This window comes from Chanodichthys erythropterus, chromosome 6, assembly GCF_024489055.1.
Source record: "Chanodichthys erythropterus isolate Z2021 chromosome 6, ASM2448905v1, whole genome shotgun sequence".
Classification (NCBI taxonomy): domain Eukaryota; kingdom Metazoa; phylum Chordata; class Actinopteri; order Cypriniformes; family Xenocyprididae; genus Chanodichthys; species Chanodichthys erythropterus.
The window spans coordinates 13,311,160-13,334,390 of NC_090226.1; the positions used below are offsets into that span (position 1 = coordinate 13,311,160).

The following is a 23,231-nucleotide window of genomic DNA, read 5'->3' on the forward strand; positions in this document are numbered from 1 at the left end:
TCATATGCTGATTGCTCATATCTGTGTTTGTCAGTACAGTTTAATGTTTTTCATTTGTTTTTATTTTCAATCTTCTGAAATACAATGTGGTCTCGTGTTGCAGTAAAACAAGGATTGTAATTTAAATGTATTAAGAACAAAACACAATTGTTATGTTCAAATGACATCAGCGTTTTTGGCTATTTCACAATGATAAAAAAATATCAATAACTAAAAACCATCATCTGATCACATTTCAGTTTTTTGCTACTACAAATGGATTTGACAAACACATTGTCACAGGAGTCAGAAATGACAAGTATATTATAAGAATTAAGAGCCTAACTAATGGAAACACCAATCACCATTATGGTGACTTCAATTGATACAAACATGAGCGTTAAACTTGTTAATTCTGAATAAGAACTTCTGTAGGTGATTGACAGAAATAAAGTCAATCTGGTTAGTAATATGTGAAGCTGTAATGCTGTTTGTGGAGTTGTTTAATCCTCCTCTGCGGAGATCTGGACAGATTTAATGTCTTCTTTTATCTTCAGTTTATATCATCTAAGGCTGTGGCTGAAGTCAGTTGTAGCTCTTGTGTTTCTGTTTGTCTCTTTTTTCTGTTCTCTTCTTTCCTTCAGTGATTCTGCTTGTTAACAGGATTGTTAATGCTAAGATGATTCAATGAATAATATATAATAATTTTGTGGCTCAGATAAGGTCCAGTTCTGGTTTATTTCTTTGCTCTTGGCTGACATGTGGCATTGCTATGGCCTGCTTGTGGCTCAGATCTGGTAAAAAGGAGCTGTCCGCCCAAGTGCCATCATTCCACGCCACACGTGGCCCAAATCATCATACCACTACCACGCATGGCAGATGTGGGCTGGATTTGGGCCGGCACAAAGTTGCTATCTGTGGAGTGTCATTTGGAACTCATTTATAGACTTATTTTTATTTAAAATATATGTTGATAATAATTAAACACTTTAGTGCCCCCCTAAATATATATATATATATAGTTCTCCCAAAATATTTATGATTCATCCTTTTCTACACTTATTTTAAATCACGAATTGCTAAAACAAAATGGCTATTTTTAAATTTTCTGAACACTCCAGAAACGTCATTGAAATATTACTCTGACGTCAGAAAGATGCTTTTGCAATTCATCCTCTTTCTGGTGCCAAGTTCCCTTTCCCCCCACTTTTTTTCAAAAGCTCAAGGAAAATTACATTTCTCATATCAATGAATTTAACTAATGTATCCCACATTTTTCTATCATTATTTTTGTCTCCAAATGGGCTTATTTGGTGACATTTAAAGTGCACCACTATAAGTCTATACTTCCCTCTAGTGGACAATATTGCTAACTTTTTTGTTTTACTGTTTTACTCAAAGGAGTAGTTTGTGTAGATGGATGCACTTTCTTTAGCTCATACTTGTTAATCCCGCTCACTGCCATTATAAAGCTCGGATGCATCAGGATATTTATTATTTCTCCGATTGCATTCATCAGAAAGTCATATACACCTAGGATGGCTTGAGGGTGAGTACATTTTGGATTTTCTTTTGAAAGTGAACTAATCCATTAGTGGATAAACTTTGAAATGGAGACCAAGTAATTACCACATAATCAAATAATAATATGGTAAATTTTACAATTTAACAATAACATCTATGCTCGTTTCACACAGAGAACACCACAGTGGTAATAACTAGTTTATTTATGTTTCTTAGCCTATACTGGCTCGTATATCCACCAGAAGAGACAACTCTGTCCATTCATCAACTTTTTCTCTGATGTATTTAAACAAACCTCCTAATATTCACTGTAGAGAAATATTTAAAGTACAATATAGCATAACATCTTGAAACAAGGAAGTTGTACTAGAAAATAAATAGCTACTTCAAAAAGCAAACTGTGAAGGAACATAATTTGCAAGAGAAGGTTTGGCATGGACCAGTCAATAAAAATCTCCACTATGTATATACGATCCTGTTGAGGCCCATGAGAAGGTTTACATTAAGGCAAACAATCAGTACACAGGCATGTATTAAACTCTCTAATGCACGCACGCACACACACACACACACACACACACACATAAAATTGTATTAACACATTCACACATGCAACAAACACCCTTTATACAGCCATTTGATTGGGGCTCAACATGAACAACCTAGCATGACAAACAGTATACCTATTGCTTCATCAAACATTTCCAGCTGTGTCAGCGACAAAATGAGGTCACAGAAAACAAAAACACGGGACATGTGGATGATAAAACAGGTCTGAGTTTGATTTCCTTTTCATTTAAATAGTGTGACCCAGAGGCCAATGACAAGGCTGAGAATAGCAAAAGGCATACGCTATAACAGGAATAATAGTGTTTGCCCTTCATATTCCCTTCGTCACAGTCATTCATGGTTGATGGCGTGCTCTGTTGATGAATGAGGTCCTCACTGTAATTTCAGTGTCTCAGATGAGTTCATGGAATAAGAAAAGGCCTTGAGTTTTAAAGGGCTTCTCATTGGTACTGTCTATAGTCTCCAAATGATGAAGCAGGCATAGGAGCAGGCTCTTCTGCAAACTGTGGGCCTGTAGGAAAAAGATGTTGGATGTTTTCGTTTTATATATTGCTTTTTAATTTTTGCCTTTTAAAAAAGTTTTATTCAGTTTTAAAGGATGACTTGCCACACTTACCAGTTGGGAATTGCGCTGAGGCGAACCTTGTGAGCAGGATTCCTGCACCTTCTATTAACGCAAGCAGGATACCTCCCATTGCAGCAGAGCCAAACATGGCCACTGGTCCATCTGCGAAGAGACATAAATAAATAAATAAATAAATAAATAAATCATTAATTACAGGTGCAGTGTGTAAATTTTAGCGGCATCTAGCGGTGTGGTAGCGAATTGCAACTAGTGGCTCAGGTCACGCTCACCCCTCCCTTTCGCAGCACATACAGAAGCTACGGTGGCCGACACAGGACAAAGATGTCAGCAGAGAGTATCCAATCAAGTAAACGAGCTCAGTAGAGCAGTTTGTCTATTTAGGGCTACTGTAGAAACATTTTGGCGCAAAATGGCAAATTCGATGTAAGGGGACCCGCAGTGTATGTAGATAGAAATGGTTCATTCTAAGGTAATAAAAACGGTTCATTATGTAAGGTCTTTATACACCATTGAAAACATAGTTATGTATATTATTTTGCATTTCTGTCAATAGATCCTCCTAAATTTTACACACTAGCCCTTTAATATAAGAATATTAAAAGAATGCACTTTACATATTTATAAACTGGCAAGGAATTAGAACTTGCATATGCGACCACATCATTATCCACTTTACTGTGAGATTTGACTTACTTCTTGCTGCTAAAATGGCACCTGTCATGGCACCACTTGTGATTGAGTTCCAGGGGTCTTCTTTCCCCCTCACCTTCACCAGCCCACAATCAATCATGGAGAAGAGGCCACCCCACACAGCAAAGCTTCCTAATGATGAACAAACATTGGCATTTTGTAATATCTTTCCAATAAATAAATTATAAACCAATGACATACACACACGCATATCAAATAAAATATACACAAATTGCTTCATTTAAACACACAAAAAGAAAATCAGCTATTATGATTAATGATTTCTGGAGGATCATGTGACACTAAAGGCTGGAAATTAAAATAAAATTGTTTGAAATTGTAATAACATATTACTATTTTTACTGTATTTTTGATCAAATAAATGCAGCCTTGCTGAACACTTCTGTCAAAAACATTAAAAAATCTTAACCCCACACTTTTGAACTGTAGTGTATCACTCTGCATACATGTGACAAATAACCCTTGAACATTACCTCCTAGTTGTGGAGCTCTGGTCCTTATGGCTGTCAAACTACCCCTCATTCTGTGATTCATTCCCTAAAAAGATGAAAAATAAAAACACCAATGACATCTTAACATCGGGCCCCAAAGTACTAGTGGCTTTTAACTTAACAGAGAATTACTCACAGAGGGAGAGTTTCTAAAGCCTTTGACGGCCTGAAAGATCCCTCCACCAATGGCCCCCATGGTGAAGGCGCCCCCACAGTCATCCACTATCCTCCAGGGGCTGAGAAACAACAGTATGAGTTCATGATCATGAGAACACCATTAGTACATAAAGTTAATCTCTACTAATAACCTTTGCAAAAAAGGTATTCTGATATACAGTACAGTCCAAAAGTTTGGAACCACTAAGATTTTTAATGTTTTTAAAAGAAGTTTCGTCTGCTCACCAAGGCTACATTTATTTAATTAAAAATACAGTAAAAAACAGTAATATTGTGAAATATTATTACAATTTAAAATAACTGTGTACTATTTAAATATATTTGACAAAGTAATTTATTCCTGTGATGCAAAGCTGATTTTTAAGCATCATTACTCCAGTCTTCAGTGTCACATGATCCTTCAGAAATCATTCTAATATGCTGATTTGCTGCTCAATAAACATTTATGATTATTTTCAATGTTGAAAACAGTTGTGTACTTTTTTTCCAGGATTCCTTGATGAATAGAAAGTTCAAAAGAACAGCATTTATCTGAAATACAAAGCTTCTGTAGCATTATACACTACCGTTCAAAAGTTTGGGGTCCGTAAGAATTATTATTATTTTTTTTTAAGAAATTAAAGAAATGAATACTTTTATTCAGCAAGGATGCATTAAAACAATCAAAAGTGGCAGCAAAGACATTTTTAATGTTACAAAAGATTAGATTTTAGATAAACACTGTTCTTTTGAACTTTCTATTCATCAAATAATCCTGAAAAAAAATATTGTACACAAATATTTTGTACAATTGTACACATTAAATGTTTCTTGAGCAGCAGATCAGCATATTAGAATGATTTCTGAAGGATCATGTGACACTGAAGACTGGAGTAATGATGCTGAAAATTCAGCTTTGCCATCACAGGAATATATTACTTTGTGAAATATATTCAAATAGAAAACAGTTATTTTAAACTGTAATAATATTTCACAATATTACTGTTTTTTTACTGTATTTTTAATTAAATAAATGTAGCCTTGGTGAGCAGACGAAACTTCTTTTAAAAACATTAAAAATCTTACTGGTTCCAAACTTTTGGACTGCACTGTACATGTTTTGAAAAATGGTTATAACCACCTCTAAAATGACCTTTATTCACTTTTGGGTTACACTTTGTTTTAAGGTGCCCTTGTTACGGAGTATTTATACAAATAAGTGCTGAGTAATATCAATTAATTAAAAATATGTAATTAATTACTGTACAATCAGAGTTTGGTTTAGTTACTTGTAATTATGCATAATTTACTGTTATTACTATAGTTAGTAACAGGGACAATGTAAAATAAAGTGTTAACCAATTTTTGTTAGTTGAAATCCTACGCGAGGAAGTATCTATAATGTCTCCCAATAAACGATATAGGAAACAAGTAACGTATGTTATATAAATGAAACATTTCTCTAGTCCTTATGCTTTCACGTCGTATTGCTAGCCAGGTGATCTACAGATAAACATATGTTAATAGAAATATAATATATTAAGTAGTTTAATAGATTAAACAAAATATATTTCTATTAAACATTAGGAAAAAAAAATCACCGGCAGAACAAGGTCATGCGCGGGACTGACAGCAAGAAGCCTTCACTGAAGGACATCGTGTTCACTAACATCCATCAAACCGACCATATCACGATAATTCGAGCGTCAAACAGCCTGACAATTACTCAAGCCGTATAAATAATAAAGAATAATTTACCAGTTATAATAACCACAAATATAAATGCTCGAAATGTATAAAACAATTAGTTGTTTGAACTGTCGGCTCACCAAGGCTCCCTCGCGTACTCCTCCATTTTGTTCTTTTCCTCTTCCCACTGACGTAATAAGACACGTGCTGCTGCAGGGAGTGACGTAAGGTTATTAGACTTTTTCTTTGTGATCGTTGTATGGAGGCCCCTCTAGTGGCTGTATTTCACACCAACTACCAACCATTTTCACTGCGATAATATGCAGATGTCCCCAAAATGTGTAAAATCTCGTCCACCATGGACAATAATGGATTATAGTTTACAAGGCACCATTGTTGCCCCCACACATTGTATTTACTAGAGAATTGTGGGCTATCTTATAGTGCTTTTAAATTTGGCTAACTCTAATTTTGATTTATAGGCCTTGCCTAAATTATATTTAATGCCAGAATTATGCCTGAAAAACTTTATCTCGCAATACCTACTTTATATTTTGAAATTAAAGTTGTCATGTGGCTAATAAAACTGAATGATAGCTTGTCCTTTATGGTTGAGCCTCTTTGTTGCGCCCAGAGGAGATGCGGCCTTATTAAAAATTAGTTGATGGCTCTGCGTTGAAACATAACTCAAGAATCTCTTTCTCCTTCATGTCGCCTCTAAGTTATTGCTCTGAGTCCGACATGCGGTTGGCTATGTTTCCATTATTAGGAATGGGAAAGGAATGAGATGAAGACTGAGCCTGCATTGAGAAATTACCAAATATAGACATTTCAGCAGTCCTGAGGTTAGTCAGGGGGGCAATCAAAATATAAACTAGTTTGCTTCGATTCTAATCAACGTTCAGACTCCAGTTTCAGAAGACCATTTCTGAAGTGCTCTGAAAAAGATGAACAACAGTCCTTTGAGTGATTACCTCTGGCTCCAGCAGTGCTTCCTGTATATCCTATCAGTAATCTATGCATTGCAATAAGTTCCTGCTACTTATCTGAAGATCAATATTTTGTAAGAAAAGACTTTTAAGCTTGTAAACGGTGACCAGGTTGAATTTAATTTGTAATGTTACATCACAAGTGGTGTGTTCTGTTATTTCTCATGTTGTTGTCCTACATAGCATTCTCTATTCTAGTGACCAAATGAGCTAAGCAGAATTACATGGCATTAGCAACAATGCATTAGATCACCATGCCCAAGGAACTCATTGTAGCTCTGGAAGCTTGCTACAGCCCTTTATTAGGATCTTTGTGATCATGTGAAGAGCTATTCACTAACACTGGAATCATTCATTCTATCTATGGTTCTGAACTGGACTCTAAAGCTTTTATAGCATTTTAATATCCTCATAAAAAGACTCAGATGGTTAGACTGGAGTAAATGAAAAAGAAAGTTAGTACTGCATAATGTTTACATAGTATTGCAAGTTACTAGTAAAGCATTATGTGACTCTGCAATAATGTTGTATGGATAGTTCATCCAAAAAGATCCTGTCAATTACTCATCATCATGTCCTTTAAAAACTTTTTTTGTGTGGAGTATCCCTTTAAGGAGTTTGTATTGTCATAAACAGACCAGTGCTGTTAACTAAAACCATTAATAATTGTTCTCAGTAACTGAAATAAAGCTGAAAAAAATGCATTAAAAGTTTAAACTTAAAAATAAGTTGCAGTTAATATAAGTATTGAAATAAAATCACATGACTCAGGTGTTTTTGTTTGACCAATCATGACTTTATCAGGCAGATTTCTCCAAAAACAATTTGAATTTTCTACATAACACAAATGGAATTACTGGATTGTTACAGCTGAAACCTGATATAAGAATCATATTCAATACTGCTTATTTTCAATGAGCATAACATTTTGCCGTAACTTTCTCTAGGTGTGCTTTTGAAGAGAATGCTTCCATTCCCAAAATAAAAACTCTCTATATATTTTTTTTTTAATGTTGTTTGATAAATTACAGATGGTTGGTAAAAAAAAAATACATTTGACAGTGATTAAAATTTATATATACTCAATGGATTACATAAGTTTAAAGGAAATATCAGATCAAAATAAATATGTTTTGTAGTTTGTATGTTTATGCAGCCATATTCACATAGATCTGATTATCCATCCCTTTCTCCTAAATGCTGTAATCCTGTTCTCATTCACATTCACTCATTCAAAATATATGGTATTGAAGACAACTTAAACAATACCTTTATTTATTTGATTTTTATATATATATATTAGAATCCCACCTTTAATCCCTGATCAGCAAGAGCTTTTACTATAGAGATTCCCGAACCCAAAATACCAGGATAAAATCCAGGTGACTGTTTTTATTCTTACATAGCTCAGTTCAGTCAGCTGTAAGAAGATCCAATTCTACTGCAGAAACAAACATCCACTCAACATCCACATACATACTGTACCAAACACACACTAGTAAATCTATCATATGAAATGAATCATTTAGTGCAAATGACAAGCTAGGCATCAACTCTGCAGTTCCATAGGCTATCGGAGCACTCATGACTGCACCACACTTCTCTTTCTTTCTATCGTCCAGTGTATTTTGTACAAAGACTTCTGGGCAGAAGCTGTGCAATCAATGGAATATCACCGTCTATACAAGCCTATACCTGTCTTCAATACTGTAGGGCAGCAGAAAAGACTCTGTGTGGAAGATTCTGAGTGTTGATCTTCTCAAGGTCTGTGAGATGTCTGTCCTTTCATTCCTGTCTTTTTTCTTCATTCATGTTTATCTCTCTGCACTGCTGGCTTACTGCAAGAGCTTTGGTAATTCAACCTGTGAAAAACAATTCATTTTGAGTTCAAATTCTCTCAGGGAAAACAGGAAACGCTCTAAATATGAGACCCAATGAATATATAAAATATACCCTGTTGAAAAAACCAGCATATGCTGGTTAGGTATGTTTTGAAGCATGGCAGCATGGTTTATGCTGGTCCTTAGTTGGTCATGAGATAGTTTAAGCTGGTTCTTAATTGGTTATAGCTGGTCCTGAGCTGGAGCTAGTTGCTTAGGACCAGCACTTGACCAGCTTAAACCAGCTCATGACCAGCTAAGGACCAACTAAGAACCAGTTTAAACCAGCTGTCATGCTTCAAAACATACCTAACCAACATATGCTGTTTTTTTCAACAAGGTAGCACTATATGCTTTATGAATTATGTCATACCTTTTTGAGCTGTTTGATATTGCTGCCCCTAATGGAAGCAAGAAGTTGGTCCCTTGTATTTTGAGCTCCTCCTCTTCCTCCACTCCTACTGTCAAGCTTCCTCTGTGACACGGGCGTCAGGGAGTTCTTCAGGAATTCTCCATCTAGCATTGGAGGTGGAGGTGGTGGTGGTCCTCCAGGCGGTGGTGGTGGCGGAGGTGGTCCACCACCAAACCCACTAACCCTCTTCTTATGAGTCAACTTGGGCGACGGGGCGGGTGACGGTATGGGAGAAGGTATAGGAGAAGGCCTGGGCGAGCCTCTTGGGGAGCCTTTACCAAAGCCGGGTTTTGGAACTTCTAATGAGTCTTTCTTGTCTCCAGCACCTTGGGCTTGAGCCTGCTTCTGTTCCTGCAGCCGCTTTTGCCGCTGACGGTCCATATTGCGACTAAGAATATTGGTCATGGTCATACGAGGACCAGCTAACTCAAAGTGGTAGCCCAGTTTCAGAAGAGTTGTGTTTTCTTTTAAGATTTTGGTCATCTCCATCTCAGACTTTCCTCCAATGATGTGTCGCTGGTTGTGGAAGCGTAGCTCAGTGAGTGTGGAGTTGTGTTGGAGGGCATGGATCAGGGCCATGATGCCTTTGCTAGTAAGAAGATTGGAATCCAAATTGATACTAGTGATGCTTTTGTTATTGCGTAAGGTCTCGGCAATAGCATAAGCCACATGGTCATCGGCGCGGCAGTTAGCCAAAGAAAACGCTTTGATGTGTGTGTTGTTTTTCAAGGCCTCGGCGAACTGGATAAGCGTTTTGGTTTTTATGACCTCAGAATTGTTCACATTGAGATCAGTCATGCCCGGATCGTTGCGATGAACTCTCTCAAGATCTTCATCAAACATGCTGGTTGACTCATCCTCCTCTTCCTCCTCTTTGGTCTTATTTTTTGAAATGGTGTCTGAGACACAGTTTCCAATGTTCTCTTCCTTGATGGGTTCATGAATTTCATTTACGATTTCATTTTGGTTCTGAACATCCCCTCTTCCCTTATCGCTCGTTTTTGCATTATATTCCTGCGGCTTCTTCACAGTTTCAGGTTCTTTCTCTTTATTTTCAGCAAGTCCCCTCAATTCCAATGTGGGGCCCTCTTTCGTCTTTTCACTTGACCTTCTTATTTGTTTTTCATCCTGGTCCTTCTCTTCTTTCGGCTTGTCTTCTAGAACCTGATTTTGCTTTTCCTCTAACTTCGACGTATAGCCTTTTGTCTTATTCTCCTCTCTCTTTCTAATCTCTTCCTTTCTCTCCCTTTCCTTCTCCTCTTTTTCCTTCATCCTAGAGATCATCTCCTTTGCTCTACTTTCCCCAGATTCCCTTTTCCGATTGTCTTCCTTTCTGTTTTTCTCTTTACTATCCTCCTTTTTCTCCTGAAGCTTAGAAATTAATTCTTTGGTTTTGCTGCTGCTACTTTCTCTCATCTCTCTTCTATCTTTGAGTTTACTCCCATCATTTTGTTCTTTCACCCCAACTTTTCTCTCACTCTCCTCGTCTTTCTTGGAAAGGGCAGATGGGCCAGATTTGTCATCGTTGGTGCCCTCTGTGACTCTGCGTGTCCTGTCTTCCATTCTACCATCACGTTTAGGGAAGGAAGAGGTGGAGGGGGTCCTCTGAAGTCCTCCGTCTCTGCTGTCAGACGTGGAGGTATTCTTCTCTTGGCTCAGGCCCATCTTACGCAGGTACTCTTGCTTCCGGCTCTCCTTCTTCGGCTCTCCCTGAGGATCAAACATATATGAATTATGGACAAATTATGGTGACATATACAATAAATCTAATATTTTTTTGTTATGGGGGAGCTGACTGGAGGACATATATGTGGCTTAGGCCTACATATCAACAAGAAAATGTTCAAATGAATCCACTGCTTTGACAGATGGGGTTATATAAAAGCTGCTGTGCATGCACATTGGATTGGATGTTTACACTATGCACAGTCGGTTGTTTCATAGTGAAGATGTAAACTTGCACAGTGGCTAAGTGTCTGATTTGTGAGCCAGACTGTTTTGAACTGGAAAGCTCCAGCCTTGGCAGACTTATCCATAAAAGGCAGGGAGCAAAGGAGCAATCAACCAAGTAACTTCACCCGAGCCAACATTTCAAGAGACTTTAACATCTAAAGAGACTCAATTGGGTATATCCTTTAGATACATTTCTCCTTTTTATATTGTCTTTAAATTGAAAAATCATTAAAAAAGTAAACATTTACACAGAAATCACTTAATTTACAGTTAAAGTAGTCTAATTTGTAAAAGTTGCACAAAATAAGTTGACTTTCACTATGGATATACAAGAGTCATAAAATGATACAGTACATCTATAACCTACACAAAACATCTGTCAAGCCACATTATAGCCTATTTTTATTGAATTTTTCTGCCATGTCTTTCAAAGTCTTACAATAAGCATGTTAGTTCAATCTCCAACATTCAAATGTTCACAGACAAACTAGGTAGTGAATATTTTACCTCTGTTGACAGGTTTCTCTGGAAGCGGGATTTGAAATCATCGGTCTGGCTGCTCAACTGCGATTCCTTTTTAACTGGCGCGGTTGGTTTTAAATCCGTTTGGTCCACAACGATTATTTCACTCGGATCTGGATCGGGAACAACCGATACTTCTTTCTGCAGCTCCTCCACTTCTTCGGGTGACAGGTTTGACAGCAAACTGTCGAGGTCCGGGTCCTCGCTCACCTGTCGCCCGGTTTTAGTGAGTCCCCTCACTCTCCTCCGGGACATAGTTGCGTTCAATAATGACACAAACTTGTGTAGAATTTGCTTAAAATATCCGTGTATTTTTCAGTTATTTTACCTTTTTGAAATAGAACTGTCAAGATTAGAAAGTGAAGACGAAAAACTAGGAAAATAGTCAAATTTAAGCCTTTCTGGATGTGAAAGAAACGCAAGGAGCAGCGCGAGACGCGATGGACTGTCAGCACAAGTTTGTAGAGCTTGGACATTCCTTGAAATCCATCGAGCACATGCCCATATTTAGATGGGGGTACATATTCCTTTAAAGGCAATTGGGAAGGATATGGTTTACTAAAACTCAGAAGCATCCCAGAAACATACTGTTACTTCCTGGTAGGAAATCAGGATTCCTGGAGTACTGACATTATTTTTCCAGTGATGTTAAAGAATGTTATAGAAATAGATTGGATACTATAATAGTCTTATGTGCTATTCCAGGAATCAGTTTAATTTGGTTCAATATGATATAGGCTATTCAATGACAAAAATACTCAGAATACTCGTAGATCTAAAAGCACAAATATAACCATCTTATACAGATGAGAACAGAACAAAGACTTACTGAAAACAGCCTCAATATATACTAACTCGAGAAACAGGTGCAGGGCATTAAACAATGAATAACCATGTTGGAAACAAAAACCTACTCAAACTCAAAACGTGATCAAATGTGACAAAAGTATTATATGACTGTCAAAATTTAAATTATTGTAATTCTTCAATGGCATTTTAGCTAACAGTAATTGTTTTTAACAAAGCACTACTTATTTTGTGATAGAGCCTATAGATATATGTGATTGGTAAAAATGTCAAAATAATGGCAATAGTCCAGTTTATTTTTGTCGATGCACTGCCCAATCTTTACGAAAGCTTTCGATCTGTTGATATGTGATACAGCATTAAAGAAGACAGCAAAGTCAAGTCTGTTTTTATTGTAAAAAAAGAAGAAAACAAAAGAAAGAATTATGCAATACTCCTTGTCCAGTCTGTTCAATTAGACCTCTCTTATAGGATGATTAGTGCAAAACACGTTCAAACACTAGTTGCCTATTAATTGCCACCCCCCAATTTAAAATAGTACCTGTTAATATTACACATTGTAAAAATTTCTCTTTATAGTTCCTTTTCTTATTTGTACTTCACATTCCAGAGTGACAAATACAGTAGCATATGCTGTATATAGCAAAAACAACACTGTTAAATACACATTATTTCAAATAACTAACACGTTATTTAAACAGTGGACAAAGCATCAAAACGAATCTTACAGATGTGAGATGAGGAGGTAGCAGAAATCATTTAAACATCTCAAATGTACCTGACAATTGACAACTGATTCTTTTGATGAGATGTATAATTCTTTTCATTTACATTCTAATCTACCCTTGAAAACTAACTTATGAAGTAATTAAGGCAGAGATGTCCACTCGTGCTTATATAAATGGGGAAAATCACTCAATATGGCTGCAACGGAATTAAGGTGCAGTTGCATTAGCGAAATTTCACATGCAAAAAAGTTCCATTATCTATCGTTAATAATGTAGCAAAGTATGAAGCACAACTCAAACAAAAGTCACTTTCAAACATTGACTGTTGGTCAAAGTGGCACAACGTGAACGCAAAATTCATATTCATGAGGATTCCCATTTAAATGACTTGATTTCTCATGCGAAAATTCACAGATCAGTGGTAAATTTGACCACACCTTTACAGTTAAAAGAGCCAATGGGAAATTTTTTAATTTATAACTTTTTAATAACTTTCTATGAAAGTAATTTTGACAAACAGATTTCAGTATTTCCCTATTCAAGTAAAGAGGAGCTGTATATGGCTGGAAATAGCTGCATTGTTGGCGTTACAAAAATGACTGAGTGAACAGACTTGCCTAAAGGGACTTAAATTTACCTCGCTGTGAGGATGTAACAAAACAACATAAATGAATGTGAAATGATTTATAGATCAAAACCCTTTTTGAAACAAATAAAATTGGACATCTAACTAAATGCAAACATCCTTGACAGCTGGCCTAGGAAGCAAGAGATACAATAAAAGACATGCAATTCTAAGGGCTGTTAACATTACAGCTCAACCTCAAGTCTGATCTAACAACAGATAACGAACTGCAAATGCACAGAATTTAGATTTGGTTGCTTGTGAGGATGCCATGAAACATGAAATTCTTTCTTAATGTAAGTTCTTTCTTATTTACATACTGCATGGTAACTGTCTATAAGACATCTATGTCTCATGTCCGCATGTTAACTGTCTATAAGACATGAAAAGCGTACTGCATGATTTGGTGTTAATGATGCATATGACATGCTCAGATTAGCGGTAAAATAAATACAATTTGAACAAACAAGCAGGGAGAGACAGCTAAGCATGTCTATTGCAGAGTAAAGTGCAAATGTCACACGCTGCTTCGTATTTGGCTGAACAGAGAATGATATCCTGGATACTGTCAGCCAGTCTCTTCTGCAGGGCGGCCATATTTAATGGTCCATTTTAGAGAGTTTGAACAAAATATAATGGTAAATTTAAAGCAGTCTTTAGGTCTGTGAGTTGCTGGATTTAAGTGGGAACAGTCTTGCTGATTAGTGAAACGTGAAAGCTGTACATCAAACAAGAAAACACTCCGACGCATGAGGCGATTCCGAAGTCAGTTCATGCTTCACTCCACAAACTAATCGAGAAATAAATAACATAAATCTTTTTTTTTTTTATTCCGCTTCTCATACAAGGGATTCCAAACAAGCATTGGCCCTCTTCATCACCCATTGTATGGGTTATCTTCTTCTCACTGAGGGACTCCAGCTCTTTCAGTGCCCTGGGTATTGGGGAGGGGAGTACGGCGGAGGAGCTGAAAACACAACAACATCAACAGTTCAGAGAAAAGTATTCTGATTCTGATTGTGGTATTATATGCAAATGTGGTGTTTTTATTTCCACTGTAAACTTTAAAAAATAAAGGTTCTTTATTGGCAATGATGTTTCCATGAAGAACCTTTAAAGGGTTAGTTCACCCAAAAATGAAATTACTCACCCTCATGTCGTTCCACACCCGCAAGATCCTTGTTCATTTTTGGAACACAAATTAAGATATTTTCGATGAAATCCGAAAGGTACTAAAGACATTGTTAAAACAATTGACGTGACCTTAATTTTATGAAGCGACGAGAATACTTTTTGTGCACAGAAACAAAACAAGAAAAATGACTTTATTCAACAACCTCTTCTCTTCCCAGTCATTATCCTTCTGCAGTAAGCACAGTGAAGGCTTCTGTGTTTACATCCGAATGCCGGCTCAGTAGTGGCCAAAGCTGATCACGTGAGCAGCACGAAGCATGCGTGTGATGCTGACGCAAGAGCCGGCCAATAATGAGTTGACGTTCTGCCGTCGAACCTGTAAGCGTTGGATGTAAATAGGAGCAGGGAACAGGGGACTCGCTGCCAGCTGCCCTCAGTTGGAGGAGCCATCGCCGGCCGCCAGGGGGCGGAGGAGGATCGAGCCGTCCACGGAGCATCCAGTACCATCGCATGGCACCGCGAGGAAGAGCCTCCCAGCTGGCTGAGGACCGAACGGCAGTGTGTCTGGGAACTGGACCAAGAATTTTTTTTTTCCCTTTCTCTTTTTCCTCTCTCGTCCTGTCGCTCCCCTTGCTTCCGTCTCCTTTCTCTCGTCTCGTCTGTCCTTACCTCCAAGTGCTGCGGCCACCGAGACAGGCCCCGGGGGGGGGGGGGAGTAGAGCGCAGTCTCGGGAGTACCCCCGGCCTGCGAGGGGCAACGGGGGTATGTGGCGACCAGGGCGGGCGAGAGCCGTGAGGGATCTCACGGAGTCTCTCACGGAGGAGCTCCGGGAGCATAAAAGGAGGAGTGACGGCAGTGAAGGACGAGAGAGGACCAGGCCTGGATATTATTTTATGTTTTATTATGTTTGCATTACTTTCATTTTGTATTTTTTTATTTTGGTATTAAATGTTTTGTTGAATGTTCGCCAGTTCCCGCCTTCTTCCCGTACATAAGAACTGTTTTACAATATTGTTTAATAAAGTCATTATTTTTGTTTAGTTTTTGCACACAAAAAGTATTCTAACCACTTCATAAAATTAAGGTTGAACCACTGCAGTCATGTAGACTGTTTTGACAATGTCTTTAGTACCTTTGTGGACCTTGAAAGTGGTGATTATATTGCTGTCTTTGGATGAGTCATACACCTCTCGGATTTCATCAAAAATATCTTAATTTCCGTAGATGAATGAAGGTCTTACGGGAGTGGAACGACATGAGGGTGAGTAATTAATGACAGAATTTTCATTTTTGGGTGAACTAACCAATTAACATACATTGAACATTCCTGGTGTATTAGAAAAGGAAAAAAAATGATGACAAGTATGATTATTCTTATGATGGTTATTTGTATATTTATATACTAATCCTTTCAGAGATATTATTCTGATCTTTTTGTTTTATCTTTTAATATCATGTGTTTATAGTTTATAGGACGTATATTCAATCATATACTTATAGTTTATAGGATTTATATTCAGACCAGACCAAGCCTGTGGTTCACCATACATGTTTAAAGTTTGTTTTATCCTTCCCAAAAGGGCTGAGACATGTTATTTCTCATTTCCTGAATAACATCAAATTTAGCATGAGTTTGTTATCTTACTTGGAATTAAAGGTACATAAAGGATATATTTGCATAAGGAGTAGACTTGTTGAAAATGCTTATTCGACTACAGCTTGGAATAAATTTGGAATGGATATGGAAGTTGCGATAGTTTCTCCCCTATTGTGAAGTATATCCGTGTGTAAGGGATTCTTAAACAAGAAAAAAAGTAGGGTGGGACTTGATTTTGTCCTTCAGGTATTGATTGGATCATTTTATGCATGGATAAATCATTTATAATAAATACTTTCAGCTTTGATTTCATGGTGACTTTAAGAGCGTAGTATGTGATTTCTGACAGGCTATGTGAATACCTGCTTGACTGTATCCTGCATCAGGAGGATTAGGAGGATAAGGACCCTGGGGCATCATTGGATACTGGTGAGGGACACCCGGATACTGCGGCACCATTGGAAATCCAGGATAATCAGGATGTCCAATGGGTTTACCATAAGCATCGTACATATGCTCCACAGGATAGCTGGCCATTGGAATGTGCTGGGCTGAAATTGAGACTAATGTTAGTAAATGATTATCTTCATTCTTCATAAGAATCAGTTCATGCAAGCAAGCATTTTGAATATTCGCCATGGCAGATATATTCAGGAATAATAAGATTATTCCAATAAGAATCCGGTGGTTAAATACATAGAATTAACAAAGAACACAATGCAATACCACAGCGGTTCACAAACTCGGGTACGTGAGGTGAACAAAATGCTGAGTTTTGCCGTTCATTTAATTCTACCCCTCCTTAAAAATAACATTAAAACTGAGCATGTACTTCTAACAGGCAAAATGCCGTAAAAGGTCAAATACATGACATCCAATCAAATTACCTAACCTTTTGTGGTCAAAACTGACTGCATCCGCACAAGCACAGCATGCATATGATAGGTTGTGTGCAGAGTATGCTGCCCTAGCAAATCGCGCTACATTTACTGCCGTTTTCGACAATGTACCTTTGTAAAAGCTGGGATTTAGTACTTGCTAGTGTGGAGAACAAATATCGACAGTGTTTTTAACTCTCTTTGATACAAAAACATGCTCGTGTGAGTTCTTGTTTATAATTTTGATAATACAGGTGCTGGTCATATAATTAGAATATGTGAAAAAGTTCATTTTTTTATTGTAAATTATTTTTAAAAATTAAACTTTCATATATTCTAGATTCCCTACATGTAAAGTAAAACATTTCAAATGTTTTTTTTTTTTTTTTTAATTTTGATGATTAGAGCGTACAGCTCATGAAAGTATTGCAAGAAATATTACAATATTTCCTAAGATCAATCAAAAAATGGATTTTCAAAAGTTCAAGTTCTTTAAAGTATGTTCATTTGTGCATTCAATACTTGGTCGGCAGCACATATTACAGCAAATGACTTGCTCCAAGCACAAATTACAGCATCGTTGAAGTGTGGCATGGAAGTGATCAGCCTGTGGCACTGCTGAGGCACTATTGAGTCTTCAGATCATCTATATATTGTTGGATCGACTGTTTCTCATCTTTCTCTTGAAAATATCCCATAGATTCAGGGGTCAGGCATGTTGGCTGGCCAGTAAAGCACAGTAATATCATGGTCAGCAAACCACTTGGAAGTGTTTTTTGCACTGTGGGCAGGTGCTAAAGTCCTGCTGGAAAAGGAAATCAGCATCTCCATAAAGCTTGTCATCAGATGGAAGCATAAAGTGCTCCAAAATCTCCTGGAAGATGCTGCATTGACTTTGCACTTGATAAAACACAATGGACCAACACCAGCAGATGTCACGGCCCCCCAAATCATTACTAACTTCAGAAACATCCCACTAGACTTCAAGCAGCTTGGATTCTGTGCCTCTCCAGTCTTCCTTCAGACTCTGGGACCATGATTTCAACATGAAATGCAAAATGTACTTTAATCTGAAAAGAGGACTTTCGACCACTGTTCACTGTCCAGTTCTTTTTCTCCTTAGCCCAGGTAAAATGCTTCTGATGTTGTTTCTGTTTCAGAAGTGGCTTGGTAGTCCTTTTCCTGAAGATGTCTGTGTGGTGACTCTTGATGCGCTGACTCCGGCTTCATTTGACTCATTGTGAAGCTCTCCCAAGTGCTTGAAATGGCTTTACTTGACAGTATTCTCAAGCTTGTGGTCATCCCTGTTGCTTGTGCACCTTTGCCTACCCAATTTCTTCCTTCTAGTCAACTTTGCATTTAATATGCTTTGATACATCACTCTGTAAACAGCCACTCCATTCAGTAATGACCTTCTGTGACTTACTCTCTTTTTGGAGGGTGTCAATGATTGTCTCCTGGACCATTGCCAAGTCAGCAGTCTTCCCCATTAGTGTGGTTTCAAAGAGCAAGAGATACCCGGAATTTATACTGTAGGGATGCTCATTTAATGAAACTCAAATGTAAATATTCTAATATTTTGAGATACTGGATTTTGGACTTTCATGAGCTGTATGCTCTAATCAAAAAAAAAAAAAAAAAAAAAAAAAAAACTTTTCAAATGTTTTACTTTACATGTAGGGAATCTAGTATAAATAAAAGTTTCATTTTTTAAAATAATTTACAATAAAAAAATGAACTTTTTCACAATTATTCTAATTATATGAACAGCACATGTATATTATATGAGTAAGAATTTATACAACAGTTCAACAAACAAAATGTAATATTAAGTGACGTACATTTTAAATACAGTATTGTCAGTGTTGTTTGCTCTATTTTCAATGATCAATAAGATTTCAATGAGTTTTGCTATATAGTATATATCGCCCTACGTTAGGACACTGTGTACAGTATATGTGGATAAAGTTATATCCAGCTTTTAACATATCACTGGGTGATAACATAGTTTACATTTTGCCGCGATACATACAATGACGCAGTTGAGATTTGCTGTGTAGCATCTACCACTTTACTTGAGTGTACTGTATGTATGTATCCGGGTAAGCTTGGATTTACTTGTAGTAGTTACTATAGTAATAACAATCAATATTTAATAATATAATAGCAACAACACAACAATACATTCAGATATATTCAAAATATTACATATAATAACTTCATGTGTCTCTGCAACGAAACAGATTTTTTAATTTATTTGTATTTTTTAATAAAGTGGTATAGGTACTTTGATAAAAAAATTGTATATGTACTTAAATAAAATGCCACATGTAGTAAATTCAGGATGGACTGGGAAGAGAAAGAAGTAATTGTGTTTACCTTCATAAGGAGTTCTGCCACGTTGCTGGCGGCGCTGGTAAAGGTAACAACAGGAACACATGAAGCAACAGACCATGGTTGCTATAGCAGCCACAAAGAGCAGGATCGATGAAGCAATGCCAGCTATAGTGGAAGGGCTGAGAGAGGCAGGACAGAAAACTTCACTCATGTTATCGAACATCAATTCTGAATAATCTGACTTATCTAAGAGCAACTCGTAGAAAATAGCAATTAGCAACTTCACCATTAAGATCAGCATTTCTTTTATAACAGTCATACTCAGCTTTCCTTAAAAACAAATAAGCTTTATTGGGTCTCCTAATGTGAGATTAATGAGCCTCTCTAGGCTCTAGTCCTTTTCAGGGATCAGAGCAGGGTTCACTGGATTTTTCTCCTATATGTGAACACTCCAAATGATCTCAGACCATTTTAAAGCGAACCAAACCCAGACCATCTGGAGAGGTTGTGCATTGTGAATTGCTCTGGGCTTGAAACATTTACAAATTTCAGTTTAGCTTGGTCATCAGATGCCTCCGCACAAATCGGCTATTCATCATAGCAGCTTCTGCGGACAGATCTCCACGAAATATTCATTCATGACATACACTTGTCTATTGTCATTTCAACTGCTTCTAAACTCTGTGAGAGAGACGTGGCTGCGTGAATGCTCTTGTTTATATTTTCATGGTCAGCCCACGAGATGATATTTAATGATATTATTAAACTACTGTATGTAATACATAATGTATGAAGTGAATGAAGCTAATACTTGCTAGTTCTCATAATGCCTGATTTCACCAGAATATTTTAATAAGTACAATACTGGACTTGCACTTTTTAGTATTTTGAATGAATGCAATCACTGACAGAAGCCTATTATTTTAAATTGAACTTTAAAATGAAACATAATTAAGCTGTAAACACGATTAATAATTTAAAACATTTAAAACTTGTATAGTATGTGACATTGTACAGGCAAAGACAACAATTCAAAATAAACATGATTCCTACAGGTGGATATGTAGTTTAGTACTGCAACAAAATGTATATTTTTGTGCAAAAGATTGCTCAACCAACAATGTTCAATGTTCTAAAAATATTTGTTACAGTGAGGTCCGCATGGAAGTGAACGGGATCGAGTTTTGGAGGCTATAGGGTCAGGTCAGCCATCAACCATTGAATTGGACTAGATCCAAAAAGCAACAGTATGAACATAAAGATGTCTGAGACACCATTACTACTTAATGCCAAGTGATCAATAATCTAGAATCTTAAAAAATGTACCTGAGATGGAACAGCATGCAGCGCTTCTGTCCCGCCTCTGTGATCATCTTGAAGCCATCCAGGCAGCAGTAACGGCGGTGACAGTTCCCACAGCAGAAGGTTATGAGTGGGCAGTCAAAGCCATTGTGCCAGGTGCCATTTTTGTCCACATACCACAAGCAGTCCTCATTTGCACTCACTGAAATAATAAAAAATAAATAAAATAATAAAAAATATTGGGAAAAAGACTCTAAAGGTGACAATGAATCCTACAAAAATTGAAGGAGAGTACACTTAAAATATTGTATATATATTTTTTAAATATTTTAAATATGAAGGAAGAAAAAAATACTAAAGGTATATTTATCTGACAGTTATTGCAGCTACAGGTTTTATTTTACTATGCACAGGGAAAAAAGCTGACATGAAAAAACATACTTTAAGAACAACATAATCAGTTATTAATATTTTGTTGGTTCTCTCTTGTTTTTGTTTATATATTCTTGGTATGACAGCTTGGTCAAAAGGTATGTCCACACAATTTGGCTTGTTTCAAATCATTGCAAATAAAACAACTGACTCTAAGCACAACTATGCAATATGTTTACAAAATTTTCAACAACTTCAACAAAGGGGCCTCACTTTTGGCCCCCTATCTATATATATATATATATATATATATATATATATATATATATATTATATATATATATAATAATTTGCATTTTATTTATTATTAATAATATATTTTGTATTAATATATTTTATTTTATTATTTTTTTTACAGAAAATGCATCTTTTTCATCTTAAGTAGCAGTATTTTAAATGTAGGTCAGTTAACCACTTGCTTCAAGGTCTCAACTTGGATTAGCTTTCAGTTACTGGTTCTGCAGTGAGTGACCTACCTACACAGAATACAACAAATGTAGCCTCATGCGAACTTACAAATCTGAGGGTTTGAGAGCTGTTGCTATAGAAAATGACATATTCTGGTTTGTAGCCATGTTACTTATTCGAATAAGTTGCATTAGATAAAAGCTATACATGACATTTAAGTAATATATTGCGTCTTGCTGACGACGATAATACCTTATAAATAAAAAAGCATTGTTTATAAGTAAATAGTTGCGGCAATGAGGCCTATGAAGAAACTACAATATCGTCTTACCCTGCCAAGCAGAGAAAATAATATAGAGGACCGGTATAATGACGGCGTAGAAGGACATCCTGCTTCCAGAACACTATCCGTTATACCAGACAAAAATGGTTACATTTGTATCCTTTGAAAAAATAAAGAACCCTTTAAATGATAATATCTGCCACGTCTCGCAGATAGCGAAGCTCGTAATCAAGCGGCTTCGTGATCAACATGCGATCTGTGTGGAATGACACACCGCCCGTGACGCTACACGCCCGACGCCAAATCTCCAGTACCAGCCTCCTCATAGATGAAATAAATTAAAGGACGTTCATTTCCGCGGGATGAAGCGTAGTATTCCAAAAATCAAACTATGACGGGAAGTGAAGAGAATTATTCATTAGATTACCGCGGTTGTGCGGAAAAGCTAAAGCAGCAGACGCGCGAAATTCCATGAGGGGAAAAATGGAGCCCGTGGGCTTCTGTAGCAGTCCTGAACAATACACAATCCTGGAGATAAATACCTAGTAGGGACTATCGTTCCTGAAATTAGCAGTGTTTTGCTGCATATAATGAAATGCATATATATGTATATATATATATATATATATATATATATATATATATATATATATATATATATATATATATATATACTGCATATGAGTGGGTGATTATATAGTTGAGGTATATTTGGTGTCCAAAGTCATTTTTTTCAGCTTTTTCCACCCAAATGGTTATATTTAATCATTTGGTACTCATTGTCATTGATCACAAGATGTTACATGCCATAACAATATAATATCTTCTGTAAAAAGTGTTTAATTATTAAAATAATTAAAAATGTAACTTCAAATGTACCTGCATTTATATAATCACCCATATTATATATAAACTCTTAATGTGAGATGGTGGCACAGCGGTTTTTTTGTGTGTGCTGTGACTCAAAGTTTGATTTAATATTCTAAAGTTGTATATAAAATGGTTATATATAATAAAATAGTAATATACAACTTAGTCTTAAAATGTATTATATTATGTCAAGTACAGAGTGCCACTACTGGGATAGGTTGTAGTAAAAAAACATGGTAATTAAAACTAAATTTAAAATAATTTTGTAAATAATTGTGCTTTTTGATAAAGTCCTTCATATTTTCCTACACCAAACCTGTTTTTAATTTATTTCTTTTTTCTTTTTTTAAAAAACAAGATGCCAAAT

General features: G+C 36.5%; 3 protein-coding genes across 3 annotated transcripts; all 3 read right to left on the reverse strand.

Annotated features, from left to right (window-relative positions):
• Positions 1 to 1,686: 1,686 nt before the first annotated feature.
• Positions 1,687 to 5,903, reverse strand: timm17a (translocase of inner mitochondrial membrane 17 homolog A (yeast)). Its single transcript, XM_067387293.1, has 6 exons — positions 5,847 to 5,903; positions 3,998 to 4,097; positions 3,844 to 3,907; positions 3,353 to 3,481; positions 2,690 to 2,800; positions 1,687 to 2,584 (listed from the first exon to the last, which is right to left on the reverse strand). The coding sequence occupies exons 1-6, from the start codon at positions 5,870 to 5,872 to the stop codon at positions 2,514 to 2,516; spliced, it is 501 nt and encodes a 166-aa protein (XP_067243394.1). The 5' UTR covers positions 5,873 to 5,903; the 3' UTR covers positions 1,687 to 2,513.
• A 1,584-nt stretch (positions 5,904 to 7,487) lies between these two features.
• Positions 7,488 to 11,913, reverse strand: lmod1b (leiomodin 1b (smooth muscle)). The gene is made up of 3 exons (XM_067387294.1): positions 11,448 to 11,913; positions 8,949 to 10,697; positions 7,488 to 8,557 (listed from the first exon to the last, which is right to left on the reverse strand). The coding sequence occupies exons 1-3, from the start codon at positions 11,715 to 11,717 to the stop codon at positions 8,531 to 8,533; spliced, it is 2,046 nt and encodes a 681-aa protein (XP_067243395.1). The 5' UTR covers positions 11,718 to 11,913; the 3' UTR covers positions 7,488 to 8,530.
• Positions 11,914 to 12,660: 747 nt separating this feature from the next.
• On the reverse strand, positions 12,661 to 22,456 carry shisa4 (shisa family member 4). The gene is made up of 5 exons (XM_067387295.1): positions 22,043 to 22,456; positions 20,896 to 21,073; positions 19,612 to 19,748; positions 16,717 to 16,905; positions 12,661 to 14,589 (listed from the first exon to the last, which is right to left on the reverse strand). The coding sequence occupies exons 1-5, from the start codon at positions 22,098 to 22,100 to the stop codon at positions 14,549 to 14,551; spliced, it is 603 nt and encodes a 200-aa protein (XP_067243396.1). The 5' UTR covers positions 22,101 to 22,456; the 3' UTR covers positions 12,661 to 14,548.
• Positions 22,457 to 23,231: the final 775 nt, after the last annotated feature.